The sequence below is a fragment of the Strix uralensis genome, chromosome 1, assembly GCF_047716275.1.
Source record: "Strix uralensis isolate ZFMK-TIS-50842 chromosome 1, bStrUra1, whole genome shotgun sequence".
Lineage (NCBI taxonomy): Eukaryota > Metazoa > Chordata > Aves > Strigiformes > Strigidae > Strix > Strix uralensis.
This window is the reverse complement of record NC_133972.1, coordinates 16,763,407-16,790,541: the sequence shown is the minus strand read 5'-3', so window position 1 is coordinate 16,790,541 and position 27,135 is coordinate 16,763,407. Positions and strand designations below refer to the sequence as shown.

Here is a 27,135-nt window from a genome sequence, read left to right as displayed (position 1 = left end):
AAGTTTTCAAAATTCCATTCATTTTAAGAGCATTTATTAAACAGAATCTATATAGTCTAAAAACACAGATGTGATAGTGATGTAGTGCACATCTTAGAACAGAATGTATGAAATGATGAAAAAATTGTGCACATTTTTCCTAACAAGTAAAGCATGCTAACAGCAGAACAGATTGTGCATTAATAAGCTGAATTGTAAGGGCAAAGCAAGAAATTATTTGGGGTGGTTTTGGTTAGGTTTTTTTTTTTTTTTGAATTGCAAGGTCTTCAGAAGGCTTATACTTGTCTTCTTCTTGCATAGTGTATTGTACAAGATGTACCTCCATGGACACCAGTGTAAAAGAGACTGACCGTTTTACTTGTTTTTTCCTTTGGCAGTGGCACAGAACTCCCACAACCCAGGAAACGGATGGCTTCCAGGTGAAAAGACCCGGTGATGTCAGCGTGCGCTGCACATTACTCCTCATGTTGGACTACCAGGTCAGTGCACTCACTGCTTTTGGCATGGAAAATACAGCCATTGGGACATAGTGCAACAGAACAAATTCGTCCTGTCACATACATCAAAAAACAATATACTTGGACTCAGAATCTCACATAGTCCATAGTCCAAACTGACAGATTATTTAAAATTTAAAGGGGACACATCAAGTAAGTTTCTATTATAGTCTAGCAAAATATTGTTCTTGGCACTATGATAATTACTATTTTTATTTCCCACCTGCAGAAGGAATATGAATTTCCACCACAGGCTTCTTAGAGAAGAGTGAAATAAATTGCACATGAGTTATGTGTGTGGTCCTGTACAGAAATTGAAAGGAGTGGTTCTTGCTAGTGGTAGCTGAACTAGCTGTGTAGGTGTGGCAGCCTGTTTTTCAGAGCAGACCGCACAGCTTTCCTGTTTTGTTAAATTTGGATTACATTGTCACCCTAATCTGGTATAAAACAACACTGCCCTACATGGGTTAGACTTGCCGTTACTCTTAGGCCTTGTTAGGCATTCCTGCTTCCTCTCTTTTGTCAGTATTAGTTCTGTTGTAGTAGTATTTGTGGGCTGAGCACAAACGAGTCAGGGAACTGATCCATTTGAAAGCTAACAAAACTTACTTTCAAATCAATTCCCTGATCCCAGTCACAGGAAACAAACCAATAGGCAAAAATTAGGTTATACTGCCTTGAGATAGAATATAAAAGAGGTTCCTGGGCAGTTTCAGACTGTTGCTGTTGTAAGCTCTTGTAAGGCTAAACTGCTTCAAAAAAACACTTTCCTTTCAGTTGCGGGTGTGCACTGCTACAGCCTCCATACTCTTGGCACGCATGATGGAGATGTGCCGTTGTGGAACTCAGTAATCTGACTGAAACCATCCCTGAAAGAAATGTTGCTGTCTTAAGAAAATTGATAAAAATGCACTGCTGAGAGGAGATGAGATTTCCCTTTTCAATGGCAGTTCAGTCTCAGATACATTTTGATTGTATAACTTAAAGAACTCATTCTGTGCCATTCTCTTTCCCCTCCATGCAAATAACATCTATCAAGGATAAAGACATTTAACAGAGAGAAAATGTTACTAATTTTAGGGAGTGTATGAGCTAACTGAAATGCTGATATAGCCAGTGAGAACCTTTACTATTAAGACAATATAATGATGTTTGTTGTGCTCACATTATTATAAATTTATGCTTTAAAATAGATGTTCTCTTATACTTAAGTCTTGATTTGTTATTGGGTGTCCTGGCACCCAACAGAGTAATCCTTGCCTAATAATGTGGCAAATATTAAACTTGAGTATGGGTACACACTTGAAGAGGCACCAAATTCCAGAGTATCCAAGGAACATATATTACTGGAGATGCAGAACAGGGTAGTTGAAGAGTTGTATCGCAGAGGTCAAGAGAAGTAAATTTTCTGGTATGCAGCAGAATGGTGGGAATGTGCCTGAAAAACAGAGTTCCAAGGTACTTTGTTGATGTGAGGCAACTGAGCAGTTATTAGCAACAGTAGAAGCATCGTCATGACTTCGTTCTCTCTTTTTGTGGTTAAACTCCAGTAGGTCAGGGGAAGGACCATTCTTTTTCTTCTCCCACTCCCTAAAGTCAAATTATACATCCATGTTGAAAAGGAAAATTTTTTCCTGAGTCTGCATGCAAGTTGTTATTACCTAAAGCATGTGATACAGATAGTCTGTGTGCACAGCACATGTAGAGTGTCCCTCTTCCTTTCCAGACCCTAGGCATAGTTCTTCCAGAGCACCGACAGTGGTACACATCTGAGCATCTTGTATTTTTGCAATCTCTGCCACTGCATGGGGTGCTTCTCCTGAGGAACAGAGTCCCTTGAGAATTAAAGCTGAAACTTCACAGCTGTGTATTTATCTGCGCTTCTCTCTATTGCCATCGCCATCTCCTCTTTCTGTTACAGCCTCCACAGTTTAAACTGGACCCGAGATTAGCCCGTTTGCTGGGGATACACACACAGACCCGATCAGCCATCATCCAGGCTCTCTGGCAGTACATCAAAACAAATAAACTGCAAGACTCCCATGATAAGGAATACATTAACTGCGACAAGTACTTTCAGCAGGTAACTCCTTTTTGGACACAGTAGCTCTTCAGAGGCAAACTGTAATATTCATCTGCAAATTTTGAACGGATGAAAATGTCTGATTTTTATTTTCCCTTAATGATTTGCAGTATCTTCAGTACTGAATGGCTTTCAAGAGTCACTGCAACAAACATAATAAGCACACTCTCCATGTGCCTCTGTTGTCAAAAAACCACATCTGGTGGTTCAGCACTCCCACATAAGTTGTGGCCTTTTCAGGAAGGAGGACTTTCTCTAATTGTTTCACTGTATTGATTTACTGGTTTTTTCCCCCAGTGTATCATTTTGTACTAAGGAATGTGAAATATCTACTGATTCTGATTGCCAAATCATATGTAGACCTGTTTTCTTCCCTTCTCTTTCCCTGTTTATGAAGGGCAGAAGGCATGGAAGATATAATTAGAAAAGCTATTTTTTCCTAAGTCTGCTTCAGATTATAAAATACCCTCAATGATCTGCACGATGTTTTGAAAGTAGTATGTTAAGACTTTTTGTCTTTCACAACGACCTCTAGAATCAACCAAGAAGGCCACTTAAAAGCATCTTCACCTTCTCTGTAAATATGACTATATTTATTTTGTAAAGTAATGTGATCTGAGCTGTCACTATTTTAATTGGCTTTGTTTTTCTGTAGCTTCAGGCTTACCTGATTTATTTTGAAAGTACCCAAAGGTAGAGTTTGTGACATATTCCCACTTAGGGAAAGTACTTGCAGTTATAATAAATGAATAATGTTTTAGTGAGCATTGAAAGTAAATGATGCAATGAAAATTGTGTCCAAGTTTTCTTTTTAAGCTTTTATTTTCTGTTATTAATTTACAACTGTTTAAAGTGACCAATGCTTGAGATAAACTTAAAGGCAGCACTGGGTTTTTCCACATTTGAAAATATAAAATACAACAAAATATTTGTGAGATTCATGGGTATTTTTAGGAATATAGAACCAAAGTGATCTGGATTATGTAGTCACTTTTTGTTTGTTTTTTGGATTTTTTTGAGAATTACAGCATGCAGTCTTTTTCATATATAGTAAAAATTCCATCTTTAAACCACGTAAGAATTTTTGGCAAAATTACAACTGTTCGCTCTGTTGCTTAGACGATTTGATTTCCATTCCCTATTTATCTATAGCCAGTTTAGACTCAGTTTTGTTTGTGCCATCCTGAAGAGGAAGTGGAAAAGGGGAGGTGAAAAACACTGAAAAATCATGAGCAGAATGGAAAAGGTGAACGAGGAGTAATTATTGTTTATTTTGGTAAATAATTAGAGGCCATCAACTGAAACTGGCAGGTAGCAAATTAAAAACAAACAAAAGGAATTGAACATAGTTAAACTTTGGAACTCCTTGCAATAGGACATTACAAATGCTAAAAGTGTATATAGGTTCCAAAATTGACAAACCAATGGAAAAAAAAAATCTTCGGCTGTTATAAATGCCAAGTAATTGCAAAGCTGTGGAGATTGGGAGATTTTTTGGGGGGAAGAACTAGTACATATTTCTCCTGTTCTTACATTTTTCCTTTAGTATCCACTTTTGGCTACTGTTGAGGGCAGGATAGTGTGGTAGATGTCTGATTCAGTACAGCAGTTCATACCTTACTTATGGTAAGCCTTCTCACTTAGATTAGTCAGATGAGAGAGTTGAGAAGTAGCAGATTCCTTTTCTAGAAGACTGAACCTCACTCCCTCGAAGAGCTGGCTAATCTGGAATAGTTTCATAAGAATGCAGTGCTTGCATAGATTTAAATCATAAATGGGATTGATTTGAGTGTTTCCATTTTTCCTTAAGTCTCTGGCAAAATTGTCCCAAGGAGCTAATCTTGCTTTCAAAACTGATGTTAGTGTATAGGAAAATGAATCCCATTAAATCAAATGAAACATTTCATGATGAGTTTTTTGGTTTTCACCCTAATACTCTAAGATTGAGATATGGAGGGTAAAGGAATTGAGTTAGGAATGCCTTCCAGTCTGATGATATTTCTGTAGACTATATAGTTTTTGGCATGTAACTCCTGGAAAAAATCATGGTCATAGCTGGAAGCACACAGATCACTTAGGGGAGCAGTACGTAACACATCAGTGTCTCTAGCATTCCCTTGTAGATACGGGTCTTCTCATTTGGTATGCCAGCTTTTCTAAATCCTGTGCTGGTGTGCTTGTGGTTATATTTAATGACACAACACAGTGCAGACTAAAAAATGATCACTGAATGAGTTACTTCACACAGCAGAATTACTATAGGCATGTAGGCTTTCAGAGCCAGTGGTTATAAGTTTAGACCATTAACTCCAGTTAAGTAGGAATGTGAGAAGGTTTAGGAAAATTCCATCTAGCCCTAGTTTCCAGGTTCCCACTCCTTCTCGCACTGTTGTGTGTCCTTGCTCCCGTTTCCCTTCCTAAGGCTCTCGTCTCTTGGGCATTCACGTTAGGAGTTTGACATGAGCATTGAGCCAGTGGTGACAGCAGATTGGATGGAGTTTGGTATGCAAAGATTTTGAGTGGAAATTACACAGTGTTTTCTACCAAGTGTCAGAATTCAGAACTGAAATAAAGAGTGAGTTGCAGACTCAGTAGATTTGGTTACTTCCTTGCTCTTTAGAAACTAGCTGGCTGAATTCCTGGATGCGGATAAGTCCAGCAAATTAGACAGATTTTAGAGCTGATGAAGAAGGGTCCTTCTCTGTTTAGAAACACTGTTTACGTCAGCTGGGGAATTTGAAATCCACTGTGTTACAAGCAAAAGCAAGAAAAAAGGTCCAAAGATATTTCAAACCCCAGAGCTGGCTTCTAGGTATTCCTGCTATCAAATTCCCTCACTCCAGAAAATGATGGATTTCAGGTGATAGTCTGTCTGAGGAACCACAGCATCCTAGTTGAACAGTCTGACTTTGCATGTCCATCCTACAACCTGACAGTCCATTCTTTTCAACCCTGCCTGCATCCTTGGTCTCTAGAGCTGCAAAGCATTCTTCTGTTTATAGATACACTACTACAAGTAGTATCTCTTGTCTATCAGGTGGAAATAGTTTCCCTAGGAAGCATTTGCATTTGTATAGACCTCAACATTTTTACAAATTACCTCCACATAACAGCACATTTTAAGGGAAATGTTAATATATAGATAGTTCGGGGGTTTTTAAAGTCACTTTAAATGGAATATCTTTAGAGAAAAGCCTACTTACCTATTCAGAGCATCAAAAATCCCAGTAGGGAAAAAAAGGCTGTAATAATTATATTTCTGAAAGCTCCAGGTGTAAGGAGTGCTCCTAGATTCATGGCAATGCACTGCAATTACTCACAGAAAATTTCCAAAAACTACAGATTTTGATCTTTTCAAAAGGTTGGTGGTTTTTTCTGAATTCAATACATACTTAGCTTCTGGACCACAGTAAAGAGAAGGTAACCATAAGATGTTGATTGGAAAGGAGTGGATCCCTTCCAAGAGGCTGTTTAGGTCTTGGTTAAAAATAAGTAAAACCATGTTGACTTTTAAAATTTTCCTTAATATTAAAAAAAAATAATAATTGCAAATGGTTTTAAAATCCAAAAATGTTTTCTTGTATTTTTCTTTAGCACAAAATATTGCAGGAAACATGCCTTGGGGAAAAAAAAAAAAAGCAGACTGTTTTATATTTCCTGTGGTAAAAAAAAAAAGTTTTCTTTATGATATGCTGCTGCTGACCCTTAGTGAGAGAAGTGTTCACTTCTCTCCCATTATTGATACAGTTGATCCTGATGATCCATTAAAGTGGCCTGAGCCCTTCAGCAGCTAAACCAAAAGTGGGACACCTAAAATTGTCATAATCTGCTGCATCTGTCAGCTAGCCCAGATAGTTAAGTACAGCAGCAATTTGCAGGGACAAAAGTGATGAAAAATTTATTCTGTGCAAGGAGCCAGAATTATAGCTTTCAAAATCACCTTCCTTTTGAACTGTCGATTTCTTACTTTCTCATTTAATTGCAAGTTAGGTTTTGGACAAGGATAACATGCTTTATTGTATTCCAGATCTTTGACTGTCCACGGCTAAAGTTTTCTGAAATTCCTCAGAGACTCACTAACCTGCTGCTGCCGCCAGACCCTATAGTGATAAACCATATCATCAGGTAAGCTGGTCGGTCCGCTCAGCACTGTCATGTGCAAAACACTCACTGTATAAAATACACAAACAGCTACAGTAGCAGGGACCAGAATCCAGTTTTTAATAACTTCCAGGTGAGTACCTTGGACTTTGTTCATTCTCTGTGTCATTCTGGTCTATATAATTTTGAATTATTTTCAATAGAATGGTACCAATTCTCTAGGCGTATGCAAAACAACTTATTTTTATCCCTACTAGAGTACCACTGAGAGAGTTAGTGAGGTTTCTTTCCAAAGGAGAAAGGAATGAGAGTTTGAATCCACTTAGAAGGGAAAAAAAGGAATTGAAATAAGATCTTGTACATCATGGGCAATCATTGTAATCACTGAGTTATTATGTAAAATGTACAACAGTATTACAGTTTCAAATACAGTGGCCAGTCCATGCATGCTTTGTTGGGATTGGGTCAGCTGTTTGGGCATTAGTCTTATTCTAAGAAAGCCAAATAGTCAGAGATCTCAAGAGTTTTATGGTAAAGAATGTGTAGAGTCAGAGAAGGTCATTGTGACCAAGATACTGAGCTTCTGGCATCCTTGTCAAAACAGATGTATTTCTGGCATAGTAGATGAAATACAACTTTCAGCTATCTAGGGCACTTCCAGCACATGCCATATTTAAAGGAGAACTGTGTGTAGGGGGGAGGAGGATAAAGAGACTTTTGGGGATTGCAACCTTGCTGTTAAGATACTCTACTCTTTCCCAAGTTCCTCTGTGGTCTTGATCAAAACTCTGAATCTGGGTGTTTAAACATTATTGTTAATTTGAGCGTAATGATTTGATTTCCTACAGAATATTGGCAACAAATATTTCTGAATATGCTTAATATTGGTTTCTTTATTTAAAATTCGTAATATATGTGGTGAGAAGTTTATTACATAAGCTATAGAAATAAAATTTGCTTTTCGATTCATTTGAATATATAAAACAGAGTAATCAAAAAGCAGCTTGGCTACCATGCAAATTGATAGCTGTGTATATACTGTCATTGAAGACAACTCAGTGTCCTATTTGATTGACCAAAAAAAAGCTGAGGTTCTCAGAGATATATAGTCGTTGTCGGAGAAAAATGACAATGAACTGATGGTTAAGTTTCCAAGGGCAGAGAGATGGCAAAGAGGTTCTGGAGGCAGTATGTTTTCTGTTAGATCCAAGCTAAAGAGCAGGACCTTGTGTGTAGTACCATCCTCTGATACACGGTGTGCACCACACAGCGCCTGACAGCATTACACTGCTCTGACATAATGCTGTGGAGAGGGGAAGAATTAATTTCCTGACAATAGGGAATACTTTGCAATAGAGTCTTTGCAGTCTCAAGCTAAGCTAGAATAAACCTGGAAGTCTGGCACTGAATTTAAAGGAAGTGAGTAATTTTTAGACTCATGAAATCACAAAATACTGTACAGTAGAAGGGATCACAGGTGATCATCTAGAGCTCCACACTCCCAACTCAAAGCAGGTTCAAATTATATCAGGGTGCTTAGGGGCCTAGTCCAGTTGAGCTTTAAACAGACTCTTACAGGCCCTCTGCCCTGCCCCTCTGTGTTCAGTTTTTAAGAGTGAATATACTGAAACAGTTTTGCGACTACTTGTCATGGTCTAACCCCAGCCAGTAACTAAGCACCACACAGCCGCTCACTCACTGACCCACAGCAGGATGGGGGAAGAGAATCGGAAAGGTAAAAGGGAGAAAATTTGTGGGTTGAGGTAAAGACAGTTTAATAATTGAAATAAAATACTAATAGTAATAATAGCAGTAGTAGTAATAATAATAATAATAACAACATCCTATAATGAAAAGGAAAATAACAGAGAGAAATAAAACCCAAGAAAGACAAGTGATGCAAATGAAAACAATTGCTCACAACCAACCGACTGATGCTCAGCAAGTCCCAGTTTATTGCTGAGCATGACGTCCTATGGTGTGGGATATCCCTTGGGTCGGTTGGGGTCAGCTGTCCCAGCTGTGTCCCCTCCCAGCTTCTTGTGCAGTCCCAGCCTGCTCGCTGGTGGGGTGGGGTGAGGAGCAGAAAAGGCCTTGACTCTGTTAAGCACTGCTCAGTGAGAACTAAAACATCCCTGAGTTATCAACACTGTTTCCAGCACAAATCCAAAACATACCACCATACTGGATACTATGAAGAAAGTTAACTCTATCCCAGCCAAAACCAGCACACTGCTACAGGGAATTTTTCACCCCTAGTGATTTTAAATAAATGTGTTTTTAATTCAGATAAATCCTCAGGCCTGTCATTTACAATAAGGTCAACTAGATCACAATTATTCATTCTAGTTTTGGAGTATGTGCACAGAGACTAAAATCTGAAGTATACTAAGCTTGTTCTAGAAATAATAGCATTTTAGAAGCACTCTTCAGACACAAACCACCTCCCTCTTTTGAAAAAGAAAACAAAAAATGCAGTGGGATTGAAGTGGAAGTGAAATAGAGATGAACAGGAAGCCTCTAATCTTGGTAAATATTTCAAATATTAGGTAGACTCAAAGGGAATGCAGAATACAATTAAAAAATACAGAGTGTATAATAGTTTCTGATTTCTGCGATACCAAATGTACCAGATTTAAAACTGGTAGAAGTCAAATCTTCTTACCTGAGCTCAAGCTGGATCTGGAGGTTTTCTTGAGTTGCACTTCTTTTTGTAGCTGACACACCTAAAATCAGAGGTATAAAGAGAAACATCTGTGGGATTTCTCATTTCTGCAAAGCAGCAAGCCATCTCCCACAATATTAGCATTACACAAGTAGACTAGAAGACATAGCTCTCCAATATTCTCCTATTGCAAATAGATTAGTTCTTGATTTCCTCCTTTTGACTACCATCATGATTTAAAAAAAAAAAAAAGAGTTCCTTATACTGAGTCAATTGCCAATGTGGCAGTGAGTTTCTGTTGCCTCTCATCCTACCATTGGGCCTCCCAAAGAGGAGGCTGGCTCTGCCTTTTCTTCACCATCCCCTATGGCAGTTGCACTCACCAACAGCATCTCCCTTTGCCCTTCTCTTCTCGAGGCTGGACAAACAAGGCTCCTGCAGCTTCTCCTGGCAGGCCTGTGCTCCAGCCCCTCGACATCCTGGTGGTCCTCTGCGGGCCTCACTCCAGAATGTCCCATCTTTGTGGTCCGGTGCCCACAAGTCCAGACGCAGCTTCACAAGCATGGCGTAGCAAGAACAGCCTCTTTCCTTGACTTGAGGGCAACGCTTCTGCTAATCCAGCCCGTTTTGCAGCTGACCTTTGTCACGGCTGGCTTACCTCACAGACTCATTCTCCACTTGTTGTCCATGAGGACCCCCAGCTCCTCTCCTGCAAAACTGCTTTCCACCCAGTTGATGCCCACCCGTGCCACTGCAGGGCGTCATTCTGCCCCAGGAGTGGGACTCTCTATTTGCCTTTGATGAACTCTACAACGTTGAGCTGCCATCCTGTTTCTGCAGCCTGTCAAGGTCCCTCTGAACAGCCGTGCTGCCCTGGCTCTGACGTTGGCTCGGGGACCTGGGAGACGTGAGGACAGGACTTACCAGGAGAAACAGGGGCAAAGACAGCACCGGGTGCCTCGGCCTTCTCCATGGCTTTTGACATGAGCAGCAGAACCAGACCCAGACCCGGGTTTTCTGTAGTCTTCCTTTTGCTGCTGATTCATTAGCAGAAGGCCACAGCATCACAGAATCCCAGAATGGTAGAGGTTGGAAGTGACCTCTGGAGATCATCTGGTCAAAAGCCCTCCCCGGCTCAAGCAGAGCCACCTGTAGCCAGTTGGCCAGGAATGTGTCCAGACGGCTTGTGAATATCTCCAATGTGGGAGACTCCACAACCTCTCTGAGAAACCTGTGCCAGTGTTTCGTCACCTTTAAAGTAAAAAAGTGTTTCCTGGTGGTCAGACAGAGCCTCCTGTGTTTCAGCTTTCACCCATTGCCTCTTGTCCTGACACTGGGTACCACTGAAAAGATCCTAGCTCCATCTTCTTTAAACCCTCCCTTCAGGTACTGATAAATTCCCTCCACCTCCTCACCAAGCCTGTTCTCTAGGCTGAACAGTCCCAGATCTCTCAGCCTTTTCTCATGTGTGTGGTGCTCCAGTGCCTTAATCATCTTCGTGGACCTCTGTGGAACTCTCTCCAGTAGCTCCATATCTCTCTTGTACTGGGAAGCTCAGCACTGAACATGGTACTCCAGTGCGGCCTCACCAGTGCTGAGGGTAGGGAAGGATCACCTCAATCCACCTGCTTGGAACACTCCTACTGCAAATCCATCCATGGAAATTCTTCTGTTCCCCTACGTCTAACAAGCTCAATTAGATCATGAGCCAATTTTTTTATAACCTACAGCAGATGCACACAACCTAGACATTTCAAAAACAGTGTTCTGAAGTCAGCATTTTTATATTACGAGTGACAATGACTAAAAGATCTATTGGTCTGAAAAACTGTTTTCTCGCTAAGAAACTTTAGCCTAAAGGTAAAGTAAATGTTAAATCTAAACCCCAACAAATTAAATATAAATTTAGGATAGGACAAGACAAAGAATAATACTGATATTTGTTACTGATAATACTTGTTAAAGATGAAAAAGTAAGATTCTTTGAAATATATAGGAAGTAGGAAGTCTACTGTTGAAACTGAGAAATTAATAAGGCTTAAAAAAACTGTCCTTGGAAGACAATCAGCTGCTTAAAGTCAGATAAGAAAAGAGATTCTTTTAATCAATGTTAACTTTAGAGATTAGGGAAGGTCCCATACCTGTGCAGTATGGGATTTGGAGGGCATGTGGAAAGAGTCTGAAAAACTTTTTCACACGAAGGTATCAAATAGAAATAAATTTAACACACACTAAATGAGGAGTTGTAAATGGTTTTTAATGCAGGACTGTCATTAAATTGCCTAACTACCAACTGCTGTACCTTTGTACTCGGCACTGGCGAGGCCGCACCTCAAATACTGTGTTCGGTTTTGGGCCCCTCACTACAAGAAAGATGCTGAGGTGCTGGAGCGTGTCCAGAGAAAAGCAATGAACCCAGTGAAGAGTCTAGAGGACAAGTCTTGTGAGGACCAGCTGAGGGAACTGGGATCGTTTAGTCTGGAGAAAAGGAAGCTGAGCCACCTCGTGGCTCTCTACAACTACCTGAAAGGACGTTGTAGTGAGGTGGGGGTCGGCCTCTTCTACCAAGTAACACGTGATAGGACAAGAAGAAACAGCCTCAAGTTGCACCAGGGACGGTTTAGATTGGATATTAGGAAAAATTCCTTCACTGAAAGGATTATCAAGCACTGGAACAGGCTGCCCAGGGAAGGGGTTGAGTCACCATCTGTGGAGGTATTTAAAAGATGTGTAGACGTGGCACTTAGAGACATGGTTTAGTGGTGGACTTGGCAGTGTAAGGTTAATGGTTGGACTCAATGATCTTAAGGGTCTTTTGCAGCCTAAATGATTCTATGATTCTATACAATGTATTATCTATTACTGAAATCTTCCTCAGTACCAGAGGGGTTATAGTTAATGTGATGCCAAAAACATACCAGGACCAGTCCTGGATATTGGAAGCCAATTGGTACCAACTGTGGTACAGAATGGCATTAACAGACATGATGTATTGGGGAAGAGTCAATATATCTTCTGTAACGGGAGGGCATGACTGGCTATATTCTTTGAAGAATTAAGCAGGCAACTTTACAGACAAAGTGGTGGTCTTCAAGTTCACTGCTACCTCTGAAGAAGTAGCTGGGAATCATTACAATGCTGCATAGCTGCCAAAACAATTACAATGCTAGGAATTATTAGAGAAGGAACCAAGAACCAAATAACATGTCGTATGTGCTCACATCCAGAATGGTAGTGTACAGTTCTACTCACCCTATCTCAAAAAAGATGCAGTCGAGCAGGTATTTACCACTGGGGACTGCTTTGGAGGCCAGGTCTCAGGAAGGTGTTAGACAGTTTAATGAAGACTATGTCCATTAGTAACTATTAAAGTTGACGGTGTGTACAAAAGCTCCAGCTCAAAAGTTTCTGAATTCTGCTGATGGAAGATGAGGGGATATGCTAGGATATACAAATATATAAAGATACCCTGTTCTTAAATTCTTCTCACAGCACCTGCAACAGGCTTTATTAAAGAGTGTATTCTGGGCTGGAAGGATATTTATTCTGATTCATTATGGCAGTTCTCATGTTCTTCTGTTATACTCTCCATAGTGTTGACCCCAACGATCAGAAGAAGACGGCTTGTTATGACATAGATGTAGAAGTTGAAGACCCATTAAAGGGACAGATGAGTAGTTTTCTTCTCTCAACAGCTAACCAACAGGAGATTACAGCATTGGACAACAAGGTACTAGCCCAGGAGTAAAGTATGACACAGCATATATACTCATTGTGTACCTTCATGTGGGTTTGGTGTCACACATCAAAGACATTAATGTTGTGAGACAGGGACTTCTCAATTAGGAATGAATCAGCCACATGCAATGGGAATACAAAGGGCGGAGTGGCATTCCCGCTTAGGATTTGATCCAGGGCCTGACACAGTTGTTGAGGTGATAGAAGCAGAGTTTCATAGGTAGTATCATGATTCCCCTGGCATTTAAGAGTCATCTGAACTGTTTGACTATAACTTCTTATTGAGAGGTCATGGTGTCTTGCTAAGTTGCTGTAAAACAAAGCTCAGAGAATCTCATACTCCAGATGTGTTTTGTGCAGGCACGGTTGCAGAACAGCTCTCTGCAGTAGGTGCAAATATGGATGAAATATGGCAGAAAAATCACTTGAAGCAGTTTGGCCAACTTGTTTTCAGTGTTCAAATAACAGTATCTGTCTTACAGCAGTGGGGAGCTCTGCAGGCTGTATTCGGGGTTCATGTCATGGGGACTGTTAGCCAGCTTTTGGCACATGTGTAAATGGCTGATTTGGCTTGGTAAGGATTAAATAAAAGTGGCTTCTCAGAGCAAGGGAAGAAGAGGTGTGACACTGTGGACCAGAGATTATTTATGTGACATACAGTCAGGCCCAGTTTCTGTTTGTTTACCTCTAATACAAACAAGTATGTTAAACTCTGGTCTTCATGTGATTTTAAAGGGGTTTGGACACTATCAGTCCTATGGATTCTGGTCACTGTTGCAGCATCTTTTGGTTTATGGCTCTTGAGAAAGGTCGTTTTCAGCAGGGCAGGTGCTCAGCCAGTTGCTTCCCAGCCTATATAGGCTTGCATGCAGCATGCACGGGATTATTCTGTTTCCAGCCCAGCTCACCTTTTCTCATGTCTGTATCACCTCTTTTTTGAGCATTTGCTACAGCAGAGGGCAAACTGCGATTGGTGAAGTTACTGAAGTCACTTCTGGGTGAACAGCCATCGACTGCTGCATTGTTATCAGCTGTACCATGTGTTGCTGTGCTGCCACAGAGTCCTCTAGTGGAAACTCGGTGCATGTCAGCAGATTTGTCTCCAGCAGGGCTACATCATTTTCCCAAATACCAAATGATTTTAAGTTGACAGCAGCTCCCTTCAGTTAACATACCACATAGTTGTGCCTACACTAGTGGCCTTGATGGCATAGCCAGATCAGGGAAGGATTATTTTCTCCCATGTCCCTGGCCACATTAGCTGTTCTGGCAAAACAGATGTATCCATCAAATTAAACAAGATAGGTTTACATTCTCAAACCAGAATTTTAGAGGAACTGGGTAGCAAAAGTTTAGTTTTCTGTGTGTATGCACAAATGATTCATTAACTATCCTCCCACTAATGGTACTTGATTTTGTTGTTCAAGATGATTATATAACGTTGACTTCTCTTTGGAGTCTTCATTCTTCCCTAATGGTTAATGCTCATTTCTTTCATAATATTTCTGAAGATATGGCTCACTTTCTGTAAACCTTCCATACTCCTGATTTCTCATTGTTCACACTCATTTTTGCAGCCATTGTGACTTTAATAGGCTTTCTTGTAAGAAAAAGTCTAGAAGTCATGGCTGTGATGTGAGTTCATTTAACATGGACTTGATCAGGCAATCACTAGAAATTTTAAGGATCACAGCAGGGTATTGAGGATACGATGATGAGTAACCAGGGGAATAGCTGCTTTCTTGCATTGGGCGCTGTTTAAAGACATATTTATAAAGCACCTTTCCTGAAAAATCCCAGACTTGGCAGAAGGACTGATTATACACAGGAAATGATTACATTGTGCAGTGACATGACTTAGCCCTTCAATATTGTATATAGCATGCCATCCAGCAGTTCGATGCAGGAAGTGAAGAATCCTGTACATACTTGTATTGCAGAAGTACAAGTGAAACCGAAAGGTAATTGCAGGATTGTTTGAAAGGAAAAAGCCATGGAAACCTGCACAGGTCTGTGGTGTAGAATTGTCACCTTTGTACATTACAAGAAGTATGAAGATGCTAACGGGGCTGACCTCAGGGCACTGGAGCATGGGAGGAATTAAGTAACATCTGCTTTGTTTTTTTCTGTCAGATTCATGAGACAATCGAATCCATAAATCAGTTAAAAATACAACGTGATTTCATGCTGAGTTTCTCCAAAGATCCCAAAGGATACATCCAAGACCTTCTCCGGTCCCAAAGTAGGGATCTTAAGGTGAGCTAAGGTTTGAAGAAGAATGAATAGTGAAACCAGAATGTAAGAATTTTAGCTAAATGTATATAGAGTGTATAGCTAAAACATCCAGGATGGAAAATTGGTGGAAGACAGACAATGAGTGGAATACTGCAATCCCAGAGCAGACAGTGTGTAGAAAGGACAGCTGAGGCTGTATGCCACTTGGAATACAGTGGTGCTTAATGGGGGTGGTAGGTGAATTTGTGGTCAGACAGTAAGATCAAAGTGCAGGGCTGTGTTGGTGTACTCTCTAAAATTAAAGCTATATAAAATTCATCGGGAGTATCCTGTACTACAATAAAACAATTAGGGTGTTTTGTTAGTTCAGCATTTAATCTTATTTAAGAAATAAGCAGATTAAATATCAGCTGCCTTTGAGTTTAGCTTTGAGATACCCAAGAAATGGAATGTAAAGTTCAGTTTTTTGCCAGCAAAAATGAGTAATTTGTTCCTCATAAAGTTTCACACTTTGTGTCTTTAACTCAGATGCCTCAAAACCAGTTGTATTAATAATTATTTTAATAAAATAATTGTGTCTTTCAAATATAAATGTCTAGTTTGTTAGTCAATAGTCTTCAAACAATCTACTGTTAAGATTATTATTTATATTGTATTCAAAAGGGGACAAGCATCTGAAAGAATGTTTAAATAAAGCAGCCTTTAGCTTGACAATCTTACAAATGAAGGTGTTGTGGAGCTTCTCTAACTGCATATATAGAACAGTTGTTCAGTGTTCTCCCTGACTGACAACCAGTCACATAATGTTCTGCCCTGCCAGCATCAGAATTGTGATTGCACAATATTACTCTGCAAAAGATGCTAATAGTTTTATATTTACCCTTGATTTTATGATGCCAGAGATTTAGTCATCACAATTTTATTTTTTTAGAGAATGATAGAATGGTTTGGGTTGGAAGGGACTAGGGCTCACCTAGTTCCAACCCCCCTGCCATGGGCAGGGACACCTTCCACTAGCCCAGGTTGCCCAAAGCCCTGTCCAACCTGGCCTTGAACACTGCCAGGGAGGGGGCAGCCACAGCTGCTCTGGGCAACCTGTGCCAGTGTCTCACCACCGTCATATAAGTCTTCCTTATATCTAATCTAAACCTACCATCTTTTAGTCTAGAAGCATTGCCCCTTGTCCTGTCACTATGGGCCTTGGTAAAAAGTCTCTCTCCATCTTTCCTGTAGCCCCCTTTAAGTACTGAAAGGCTGCAATAAGGTCTCCCTGGAGCCTTCTCTTCTCCAAGCTGAAAAACTCGAAATCTCTTATCTTCATAGGAGAGGTGTTCCAGCCCTCTGACCATTTTCGTGGCTTCCTCTGGACCTGCTCCAAAAGGGACATGTCTGTCTATATACTGTGGACCCGAGCTGGACACAGTACTCCAGGTGGGGCCTCACAAGAGCAGAGTAGAGGGGCACAATCCCCTCCCTCGACCTGCTGGCCATGCTGCTTTGCATGCAGCCCAGGATACGATTGGCTTTCTGGGCTGCAAGTGCACACTGCTGACTCATCTAATTTTTTGTCACTGGTAGCCCCAAATCCTTCTCTGCAGGGCTGCTCTCAATCCATTCATCCTTCTGTCTGTACTGATACTGAGGATTGCCCTGAGCCAGGTGATGACATCAGTTGCTCTTCCATCATCCACCACTGCGGTCGCTCCATCATAGAAGTACACTAGATTAGTCATGCGCAATAAGTTGCATCAGGGAAGGTTTAGACTGGCTGTTAGGAAGTATTTCTTTCCAGAAGGGGTTGTTGGGCGTTGGAATGGGCTGCCCAGGGCAGTGGTGGAGTCCCCATCCCTGGAGGGGTTGAAGAGTCGGGTTGACCCAGTGCTGAGGGGTCTGGTGGAGTTGAGAACGGTCAGTGTGAGGTTAATGGTTGGAATGGATGATCTTCAAGGTCTTTTCCAACTGAGATCATTCTGTGATTCTGTGATTCTGTAATTTGCCTTTGGTGAAGCCATGTTGTCTGTCTCTAATCACCTCCCTGCCTTCCATATGTTCTGACATGTTTTCCAGGAGGATCTGTTTCATAATCTTACTGGGCACAGAGGTGAGGCTGACTGATCCCAGAGTCCTCCTTTCTACCCTTTTTAAAAATGGGTGTGATTTTTCCCTTTTTCCAGTCACTGGGGACTTTGCCTGGCTGCCTTGACTTTTCAAATATGTTGGAGAGTGGCTTAATGACTACATCAGCCAGTTCACTCGGGACCCTGGCATGCATTTTGTCAGGTCCCATGGACTTGTGTATGTTCAGGTTCCTCAGATGCTCTCAGACCTGATCTTCTCCTACAATGGGAGTGACTTCTTGCACCCTTGAGGTTTAGAGGTCTGAGAGATGTGGGAAGAGAGATTACCATTGAAAACGGAGGCAGAAAACTTTGTTGATTAACTTAGCGTTCTCCATATTGGTTGTCACCAGCTCTCCTGTCTTATTTACTGAGGAGGAGTACGTTTTCTTTAATCTTCTTTTCTGGCCAAGGTACCTGTAAAAGTTCTTCTTATTATTCTTTGCATCCCTTGCCAAATTCAGCTCTAGCTGTGCCTTGGCTTTCCTGAGCCCATCCCTACAGCATCCTTATATCCTTCCCAGGATACCTGGCCCTAGTTCCACTGCCTGTGCATTTCCTTGTTACACTTTAGTTTGACCAGGACATCCTTACTGATCCATGCCGGCCTCCTGCCTTCCTTGTCCAGTTTCTTACACATGGGAATTTAGGGCTTTCACACTAAGAAAAATGTCCTTAAAGAGCTGCAAGCTCTGTTCAGCTCCTTTGTCCCTAAGGGCAGTTTTCCAGGTGGTCCCATCCACTAATTCCTTAAACAACTTACTGGTTTTTCAAATCTTGCTTTCTTGGCAGTTGTGTAGAGACTGAAAAATCAGCGCAGGACTTCGGCCATTTTGGAATTACTAGGGTTTTCTGTTCCTCGCATTTCAAAAGAGTTATTTTTCGTTAATGCTTTCCCCATCAGAACTTTCCTTGAAATCAAGGTCAGATACGCTTTGAGATAAGGGCAACACTGGTATAGAGTTGTGCTTCAATCTAATGTGAATACCTTACCCATTTCAAGCTGTTACCCTGTGTATGGGTAACTGCTGAGGTTCTTTGGATACATAGGCTAATAAAATATACAGTGCCAGGGTACTTTTCCTGGGCACTGGAACTAAACTGTCCATGTTGTTAAATCATTGGAGATCGTGGTACTTATCCTGGGCAACTACTAGTGTCTAGAATTATTCCTTGGTACAGTTGAGGAGCAGAGGTTAGGAGCTGTTCACGGTGAACAGTTTGTATGTGACCATCTTGTTTTGGTACTAAGCACACATGCCACTCATTGTCCATTCGCCTTGGGCTTAGAGAACAGTCCTGAACATTTTTAATGTAGTAATGTAGATAAATTTTGACTCTAGGTAAATCTGAATGCTTCTCTACGTGGTATAAGAGCTATAGTGAAAAATGTTTTAATTTTTGTCACAGGTGATGACTGATGTAGTTGGAAACCCAGAGGAAGAACGCAGAGCTGAATTTTATCACGAGCCATGGTCTCAAGAGGCTGTGAGCAGATATTTCTACTGCAAGGTATGAAGGAATTATCCACACTGCTGGCTTATAAATGAATCTTTCTGCCACTGAACAATTGAATCTGCTGAACTGTACAGTTTCTCTTTTTCTTTCAGATCCAGCAGCGCCGGCAGGAACTGGAACAATCTCTGGGAGTGCGCAACACATAAGTACTGCTCACAAGGTCCCATTGGCATCATGATCACCAAACCAGTGGACTTTTCAGTGTTACTTAGCTCACTGTTACACATGGACCTGCTTCCTGACTGGATGAGAATGTACCATCAACACACCAGTCAGAACACCAGCTTTAGAGTGACCCTTGAAAATCTTGCCCATGGGGGGTGTCTCAAACCATTCCAGGCCAGAGACAGCACCATACAAGTGTCAGTGTTAAAGAAGATTAAAGGTTCATTCATCAACGTGCATCATTAAGTTTTAGTGGAAAGTTCCGACACTACACAGCAAATCCTAATGGGCTATGCATAGAATCATGGGTGGCATCGATGGGGGAGGTTGAGATAGGTGTTATAAGAGACTACAGATTTAGAGAAATAAATGCAGTTCTCATCCTATGTTACCTAAGAGTCTCAAATAGTAACTTCTCTGGAATTAGACAAGATAGTCTTTCTTATAGCTGTGGAATGCTTTTTATTCCTGAATAGAGTTTTTATTCCAGCTGGAGCAGTGCAAGAAGCCATCTCACCATGTGAAAGAACAAACTAGGAGGATTTTCATTCCTGGAATGAAGAGCCCCTCTGGAAGAAAGCAGTATAGTCAGGACACCTCTTCTGCAAACTCTGATACTTCCTCTTTCCCTTGCCCCTGCAGTGAAAGGTAGACTGAATGACGTATCTCTAGATGGGTATGATCAATGTGCTGTACTGAGAGGAAGAGAATTATCCCTGGGATAAGAGCTTCTTAGGCATCCTTAATATCAGTGGTGTTAGCAAAGCTGAGGTTGAAGCAAGAAAAGAGGCGTTCGCAAGAAAAGAAAACTTAATGGTGCTTTGCTGATACCTGCCTTGAACACAGCAGATATTAACAATAAGCATATATGTAAAATATGAGATTTCTTAAATGTTTCTCTGTGTACCAGCAGGGATCAGCCCTGCAAAGAACTTTCCTAATTGTTAAGTTGGTACAGAATCCAAGAAGCTTAACTTCATGCAACGTGGCAGTTTACTTCAAGATGTTAACAGAGTCCTTGGACTGGTCTCACATTTTGATCATAGGTGAATTGCCTCTTACTAGGAATTATTTAGTTCCCCCATACATGATACGTACTGGTTATATAGGATGCTGTTGAGTTATAAAGCACTATCAATCAGCCTTAAATAGCACAGAGAACATATCCCTAGGAAACCATCTTCTTTGTAAATGTATGACAAATTCAGACTATGGGAATTTATATCCTATTTACTTGGAAGCAGGGACATCTTCATTAAATCCTTCCCCCCCTCATTTTTGGTAGTGCGTAGATTAGTTTGTAATTAATGGCCCAATATGACTTCTAGTCCAAAAAGCAGCTGCCAAAGTATAACTTTCTGTCCAGATTATATGGCACTCAAAATCCTCCTCTAGGTTACTCCTTTTCATCTCCTTTCTTTCACTATCTTGGAAAGAGAATCAAATTCACATGTGGTACGGGAGGCAGCTCTTGTGAATAATGCATTTTGCTGTAGTATTGTCCTTTTCTCCTCTGCTATCTTTGCCAATTTCTTTCTTAGTTGAACTTAAAAGCTTCTTCTGTCCAGTCACAGAAGAGATAGTCTTCTCTTCCACCCCTTTATTTAATACCTCTGCTTTCACATTAATAGTGCCATGGCTTTTACTCTGTCCGTTGTGTTCAGAGGTGTCTTGGAAAATTTACATTTGATTGCAGTCATACGATGGCAGTACCATCATGCAAAACCACTGGTATGAGAAAAAGCATAGCTGTACCTCTTTGCCTGAGGCCTTTTACGGGGAATGGCTTTGTTTGGAACTTTTTTTTTTTTTGTTAAAACCTCTTTTTACAGTAAAACGTGACGTCCTGCAGTCTTAAACTGAGTATAGTGAGGGGCTGTGAGGCTGCCAGACAGTGAATGACTTGAAATTGTATTTACTTTAGGACTCCACTAATTGGACTACAAGCAAGCATTATGAAGGAAAACAGTGGGGGTCATCTGCTACTGTGCTTCCATATTTATTACGCTGCTGTGTCAGTTGTGTGCATGCTGTCCAGTGTATAAAACTCTTTTCTGTGTGTGGTAAACAGAGCAGCTACATTCAGGGGATGCATTCAGTCTCCAGGAATAAGAAATGCAGAGAAAGATACGCAAGGATGTGAGAAGGGCATGGGACTAGGATAGATGCCTGCAGGATGTCTGCCAGGGAATTCTGATTTTTTGAGAACTTTCCCATTAAAGTGGCAGATATTTGTATAGAGAAATTTCAGTCATGTGCCACAGCTGGCAACATAATGGAGTCCAGCCTGCTTTTAGAATCTCTCTGTAGAATTAGTTGGATGGATCTGTTTCCAAGTCTCTTCCAGTGCAAATTAGCAAAACTAATGTGATATTGCTGCCCAGTGTTCACAACAGCATCCCTGGAAGGTGAAGCTATGTTAAGCACCAATGGTATACTGAAGTGTGTCTGTACGTGCGCGTGAGTCAGCCACTGTAGATGGCACTGAAGATGGCAATCCAAAATCTAAATTCTTAGATCCCACAGTCCATATTCCTACTGTACATAAAAATAGTCACCAACAGTGAGTCTTAGGAGCAGCTGTCAGGTGTCTTTCCTTTGGTTAAACTGGGGTTTGAGATTTTTATGCTTTTTTCCTATGTTCAGAAGCAGTTCAGGCCTTTTACTGAAGAGACACAGAGAGAATTTTTGTCCTCTATTCCAGGAGTACCACCAGGAGCTTGCTTGTTTGCAAAAAAGATAAATTGTATTTGAAGAGAAATAAGGAGCAATACTGGGAGGAACTGGACCAAATGCTGCTTGAGCATACAAAAATGAAAGGCAGTGGTACTGAACAGGCATGCAATTGTGGCAGATTGTGAATGATAAATTCATTTTAAGTTCAGGATGGTTGTCTTTTTGTGTGTATAAAAGATGACAAGATGTTTTGGGGTCTTGCTGCCACAGGACAAAACACATCTGTGCATACTGCAAAAAAATATTCTGTTCATGGAAGTAGTTAATGTATAGATGATAATATAGGTGGTTAGAAAATATAGTATCCAACTAGGAAAGGGTTAAAACAGAATTCTGGAGTGCCAATAGATGGGAAATAATCTTGGAGCTGAAGTGTTGACATGGCAGGTTTAAAACACTCTTTTTAATCCTTTGTGCTCTTGGCCACAAGTCAGGACTCAGACCAAGTGTTTCTTTGAAATGAAAGGGAAAACAAATGTTTGATTATGGAATAGAGAGAATACAGCCAGTGGAAAAAGAAATAAAAAGATGGAGCAGAGTGCCACTGAAGTGCCAGTAAGACGTAGCAGAGGATAACGTGCAGAGCACTGTTGGAAATAGCACAGTCCGTGTGAGGTGGTGTGGTTTTTGTGTGTGCGTGTGTGTGTGTGTGTGTATACATGTAGAGAGCACATGGGAGAGAGCCAGGCTCAACGTGCATGGAGCCTGGGAAACGGGCCCGCAGGACACAACCAAATGTTCTGCAAAGAACTTTGAGACACGTTGCCAAAACATTTTCCGCTGTTATCAACAGGGATTCAGTTGTTCGACTTAGCGGGGTTGGTAGTTGTAGTGCAGACAGTGTTTCAGCTGGCAGGTTTTTTTACACCACATCATTTAGAATTTATCCTGTGGAAGCTGAGTGAAAGTATTAGTGCGTATATCAATATTGGTACCTATCATAGGGCTCCTAATTTTGCCAAAATGCTAGTCAGGTATTGTTTGGGGTTTTTTGGCCTTTTTTTGTGTTGAGACCCCTTTTATGGCAGTGCAAAGAGATGAGGGGGAAGAGAAAGCTCTTTTTTCCTGAAGAAAGAGGTCTCCTTTCTGTAACTGCTCTGTTGTTTAATAGGATGTATCTGTTCTGCCAGATCCTGTATGATAAACACCTTTTTCAATCTCATTGAAGAAAGGAACTCCATTAAAAAAATATAACTGTGGGTTTGTGAGAGTGAGCAAATATGTGTATAAATGGGGGGGGGGGGGGGGGGGGAAGAGAGAGAGAGAGAGAGAGAGAGAGAGAGGGGCTCCCTCTACTCTGTAGCCACCATATCTTCATTGTATGATGCCGAGTGATTCGTAGAAAAGCTTTTAACAATAAATACTTTGTTTCTTTGTATCTCTTGCACTAACCTTACGTGTCTTAACAAAGACCGGTACAGTTGGTTTCTTTCTGCTGATAAATGTTCTGAAGCTTTTGGATTTCTGTTCAGTTGTGCATGGACGTGCGCACACACGCACACAGACACACACACACACGTTTCTTCGCTGGATTCCATCTTCAGCCATTTCCATACTAAGAAAGCGAGAAATCCTTCCCACTGGAGAGGTCTGGCTCCTCTCCAGGTCAGTTGCTTGGTCATTTTGGAGTACATTTATCATTATCACTGTTATTAGTTACAATCAACAAAAAAGTTGCAGCTGGGGCTAGAGTTTGGATGCTGAGAAGTGGTGTAGGAATTACACAATCGCCATCTAGCCCGTGGTAGGAATTACGCGGATGCTACCTCGGCAGGGCTTGTTCCTAGGTTCCACTTTTATAATGAAAGAATAAGAGTTCCTTCTTCTACTATGTTTAATATGTCATAGTAGTTGCAACTCAAGCTGGGTGCCTCTGAAAAGCAACCCCACCTGTTGGTTGGTACTGGATTTTATAGTCTCTATAGGTTGCCTGATTTCCTGATGGCATTTATGCTTATGAATCCTGTTCGTGGAGCCTGGGGTCTTCTCTTCTGATTTGTTCCTGCAGCCTCCAGGCACCCTTTTTGTCTGTCTTGAGACATTTCCTTATTTTTTGTTACAGAATATCCTGTAGTTAAAGTTTTACTTATACTTCTTTATCTACTGGTTACTTTGTCATAGATAAAAACAAAGGTTAAAGTACAATTCATGTGGCCTAAGGCTTCATTTACTGTAGTCACCAGTGCTAAGCTCTGGCACAAATTGGTCTCTCACTACAGAGGAGCCTGGAGAAAGCTGTGCAAATAGCTAGCAGCCTTCCAACAGAGGCCCTATACAGCCAATAATATTAGAAACCTTTTTCAGGATGAGCAAGCTGCAGTGCACCAGCTCAGTGAAGAGGGGTTTGTTTCTGGGTTAAGGTTTCTTAGCCCAACAGACTGTCAAGTGAGAATGACATAAAGAAGTGAGGTGGTGAAGAGTAGAAAGAGAGAAGGGTGAAAGAGGCAAGGAAGACCTAGAATTACTTCAGCAACTCAGTGAAAGGGAAGGCAGAAGCAGTAACCTTTATCTGAGAAGAAAGCAAACAGACTTGAAAAAAAAAAATTCCTAAATGTCTATATAAATATTCCACCTAGCGTGGGGAAAGTTCTGTTTGGAAGGTTTTCTAGGAAATCTCAGCAGCTGAGATAAGTTAATTTTGCCTTTGAAAAAATGAGTCTCTGCACACTTTCTAACAGAGAAGGAAAAGCAAGTAGCAATAACAGCAGTCATCTTGCAGTGACAAGTCCCATGTGTTTTATCCCCTTCCTTTTGAAGAAGCAATAGGCAGGCTGTTTTTCCAGGATTGTGAGAGGAGGAATGGAGATTTCTTTTTGTTTCCTGTTGCTTCTTGTTCCTCTCTTGTTCTGTCTGCTCCCCATCCCTATCCCATTCCCCATCACTATTTTGCTCTCGTTTTTTTCTTCATTTTAAAAAAAAAAGTTCCCTGTGCCTTTTCTTTCACTCCCTCATACCTCTGTCTTATGTTGTGTCCCATTTTTGAGGCCATGGAAGTGACATCAGGAGTGACAGGTTGTCAGAAACAGGTCCTCCAGACCATCGCCTGTTTTTACCTTCTCCGTCTCTTCGTCCCAATCTGCATCTCTCCGTATTATTCAATCCCTCTCCCCTGTTCTCTGTCCTGCTTTTTCTCTCTCTCCATATGTCCCACTCCCTGTCCTCATCCTTATCCTTCCTTCTTCCTCTCCTTTTTCTGTCCTTTTGTCCTGCTCCCTATTTCTTCCTCCATCTCACTGTACTTTTCCCTGTACCTTTCTGTCTGTGCCCTTCAGTCCTTCTCACTCATCTCTCTTTACAACCCTCTGTCCTGGAGATGGAGGGTTTTTCCCTTTTTCCATCGCTCTCTGCTGCTGTCTTTCTCTCCCCTTCCCATCATTATCACCATCCTTGTCTCCCTGTCTCTTTATCCCTCTGTTCTTGTGCTCTGCCACTGTCATGCTCACTGCCCCTTTTTTTCATTCTGTCCCAGTGTCTTGCTCCCTGACCCTCTTTCCCTGCTGTTGCTCTGTCCTTCACCTGCTGTTCCTCTCATGCTCCCTCTTCCTTTTTTATTCTCTGTTGCTGTGTCCTGCTCTGTCCCCTCATTTCTCACTGTAGCCCTCCCTGCCCCGTTCTTTTTTAATGCCTCTGTCATGCTGCCCATCCGAGGATTTTTCTTCACCTCCATCCTGCTCCCTGTCCTTATTTTTCTCTCTGTCCTGCTCCCACTGTCCTTCTGCCTCTCCTGTCCCTACTGCTTCTTTCTCCATCTCTGTCCTGCTCCTTTCTTATCGCCACTCGCTGTGCCTGTATTTTTTCTTGTTCCTGTCTTTCTCTCACTATCCCATTCCCTGCCTCATGCTTTCTTTGCTACACCCCTGCTGCCCAGCCAGCTGCCACTTTTCTCCTCTTACAGTGTCCTGTATCCTGCTCCTCATTTTTGGCAGCCTACACTTCTGCCCAGCAGCCCATTGCTCCAGGAGCTGACTATCTGTTCCATGTCTCCGGAAACAACTGCAGAGGTGTCCCAGGGACAGGGAGAGCGTTGGGTTGCCCCAGCCACGGAGCAGACTCACTCCAGGCACTGATGTGCGTGACTGAATAAACACTCGCCGTCTCCTCTGCCATCCCGGCTGTTTTGTGCTTCCTTTGCCCCGGGCAAGGGGCTGTGAGGGAGCCCGGGGGAAGAGGTGGCACGCTGTGGGGGTTGGGCGATGCCCCCCCCCCATGTTCCTGCTGGGCTCCAGCTGCGGGCCGGGGCTGGAGAAGCCCCAGGTCCAGGCAGTGAGGCTTATGGTGACAGCCCCTCCCTGTGAAGGGGTGGCTGCTGCCGGTGGGGCCGGGTACTACCCTGCCCTGGGTGGCCTCGAGAGGCCGGTGTGAGCTGGAAAAGACCTTGAAGATCATCTAGTCCAACCATTAACCTCACACTGACCATTCTCAACTCCACCAGATCCCTCAGCACTGGGTCAACCCGACTCTTCAACCCCTCCAAGGGATGAGGACTCCACCCCTGCCCTGGGCAGCCCATTCCAACGCCCAACAACCCCTTCTGGAAAGAAATGCTTCCTAATAGCCAGTCTAAACCTTCCCTGGTGCAGCTTGAGGCCATTCCCTCTTGTCCTATCACTTGTTCCTGGGTTCAAGAGACTCATCCCCCCTCTCTGCACCCTCCTTTCAGGTAGCTGTAGAGGGCGATGAGGTCTCCCCTCAGACTCCTCTTCTCCAGACTAAACCCCCCAGTTCCCTCAGCCGCTCCTCGTAGGACATGTGCTCCAGGTCCTTCACCAGCTTCGTTGCCCTTCTCTGGACACGCTCGAGTCATTCAATGTCCTTTTTGGAGTGAGGGGCCCAAAACTGAACCCAGTCATCCAGGTGCGGCCTCACCAGTGCCGAGTACAGGGGTAAGATCCCTTCCCTGTCCCTGCTGGCCAAAGGATGAGCGGAGCGCGCTCGCCGAGCGTCGCAGGGATGCGGCTGCGCTGAGGCAGGAGGTGAGCGGGGCCGCCCCATCGACTGGCGGGTCCCGGGGAAAGCCCCGAGGATGGCGGCAGGGTCCGTGTCGGGGAGGCTCGGAGGAAGCGGCGAGGGGGGACTGTGCCCTGTCGGAGCCGGAGGCGGGGGCTGCCCGGAGCCACGCTGAGGAGCGCTGGGCTGCGCTGAGGGCTCGGCGGAATTTCCGAGTGCGTCGGCACAGACGGGGGATAGTGTACCCGCGGGGCCAGCACGGAGGGAAAGCCGCCGGTAGCTGTAAGCCCGGGGCTTCCGGTCGGCCATGCTGGTTCCCGGGGCATGCCGGGA

At 42.4% G+C, this 27,135-nt stretch overlaps 1 protein-coding gene across 12 annotated transcripts in view; it reads left to right on the top strand.

Annotated features, from left to right (window-relative positions):
• The window catches only part of SMARCD3 (SWI/SNF related BAF chromatin remodeling complex subunit D3), a 111,610-nt gene extending 88,556 nt beyond the window's left edge, over positions 1-23,054 (top strand). For all 12 annotated transcript variants that reach the window (XM_074894392.1, XM_074894477.1, XM_074894308.1 and 9 more), the window contains 7 exons: positions 378-479; positions 2,419-2,580; positions 6,608-6,705; positions 12,941-13,076; positions 15,218-15,340; positions 18,847-18,948; positions 19,047-23,054. In XM_074894392.1, coding sequence (XP_074750493.1) covers positions 378-479; positions 2,419-2,580; positions 6,608-6,705; positions 12,941-13,076; positions 15,218-15,340; positions 18,847-18,948; positions 19,047-19,100 — 777 coding nt within the window. In that variant the 3' untranslated portion in view covers positions 19,101-23,054. The remainder of the gene's footprint in view (positions 1-377; positions 480-2,418; positions 2,581-6,607; positions 6,706-12,940; positions 13,077-15,217; positions 15,341-18,846; positions 18,949-19,046) is intronic.
• Positions 23,055-27,135: the final 4,081 nt, after the last annotated feature.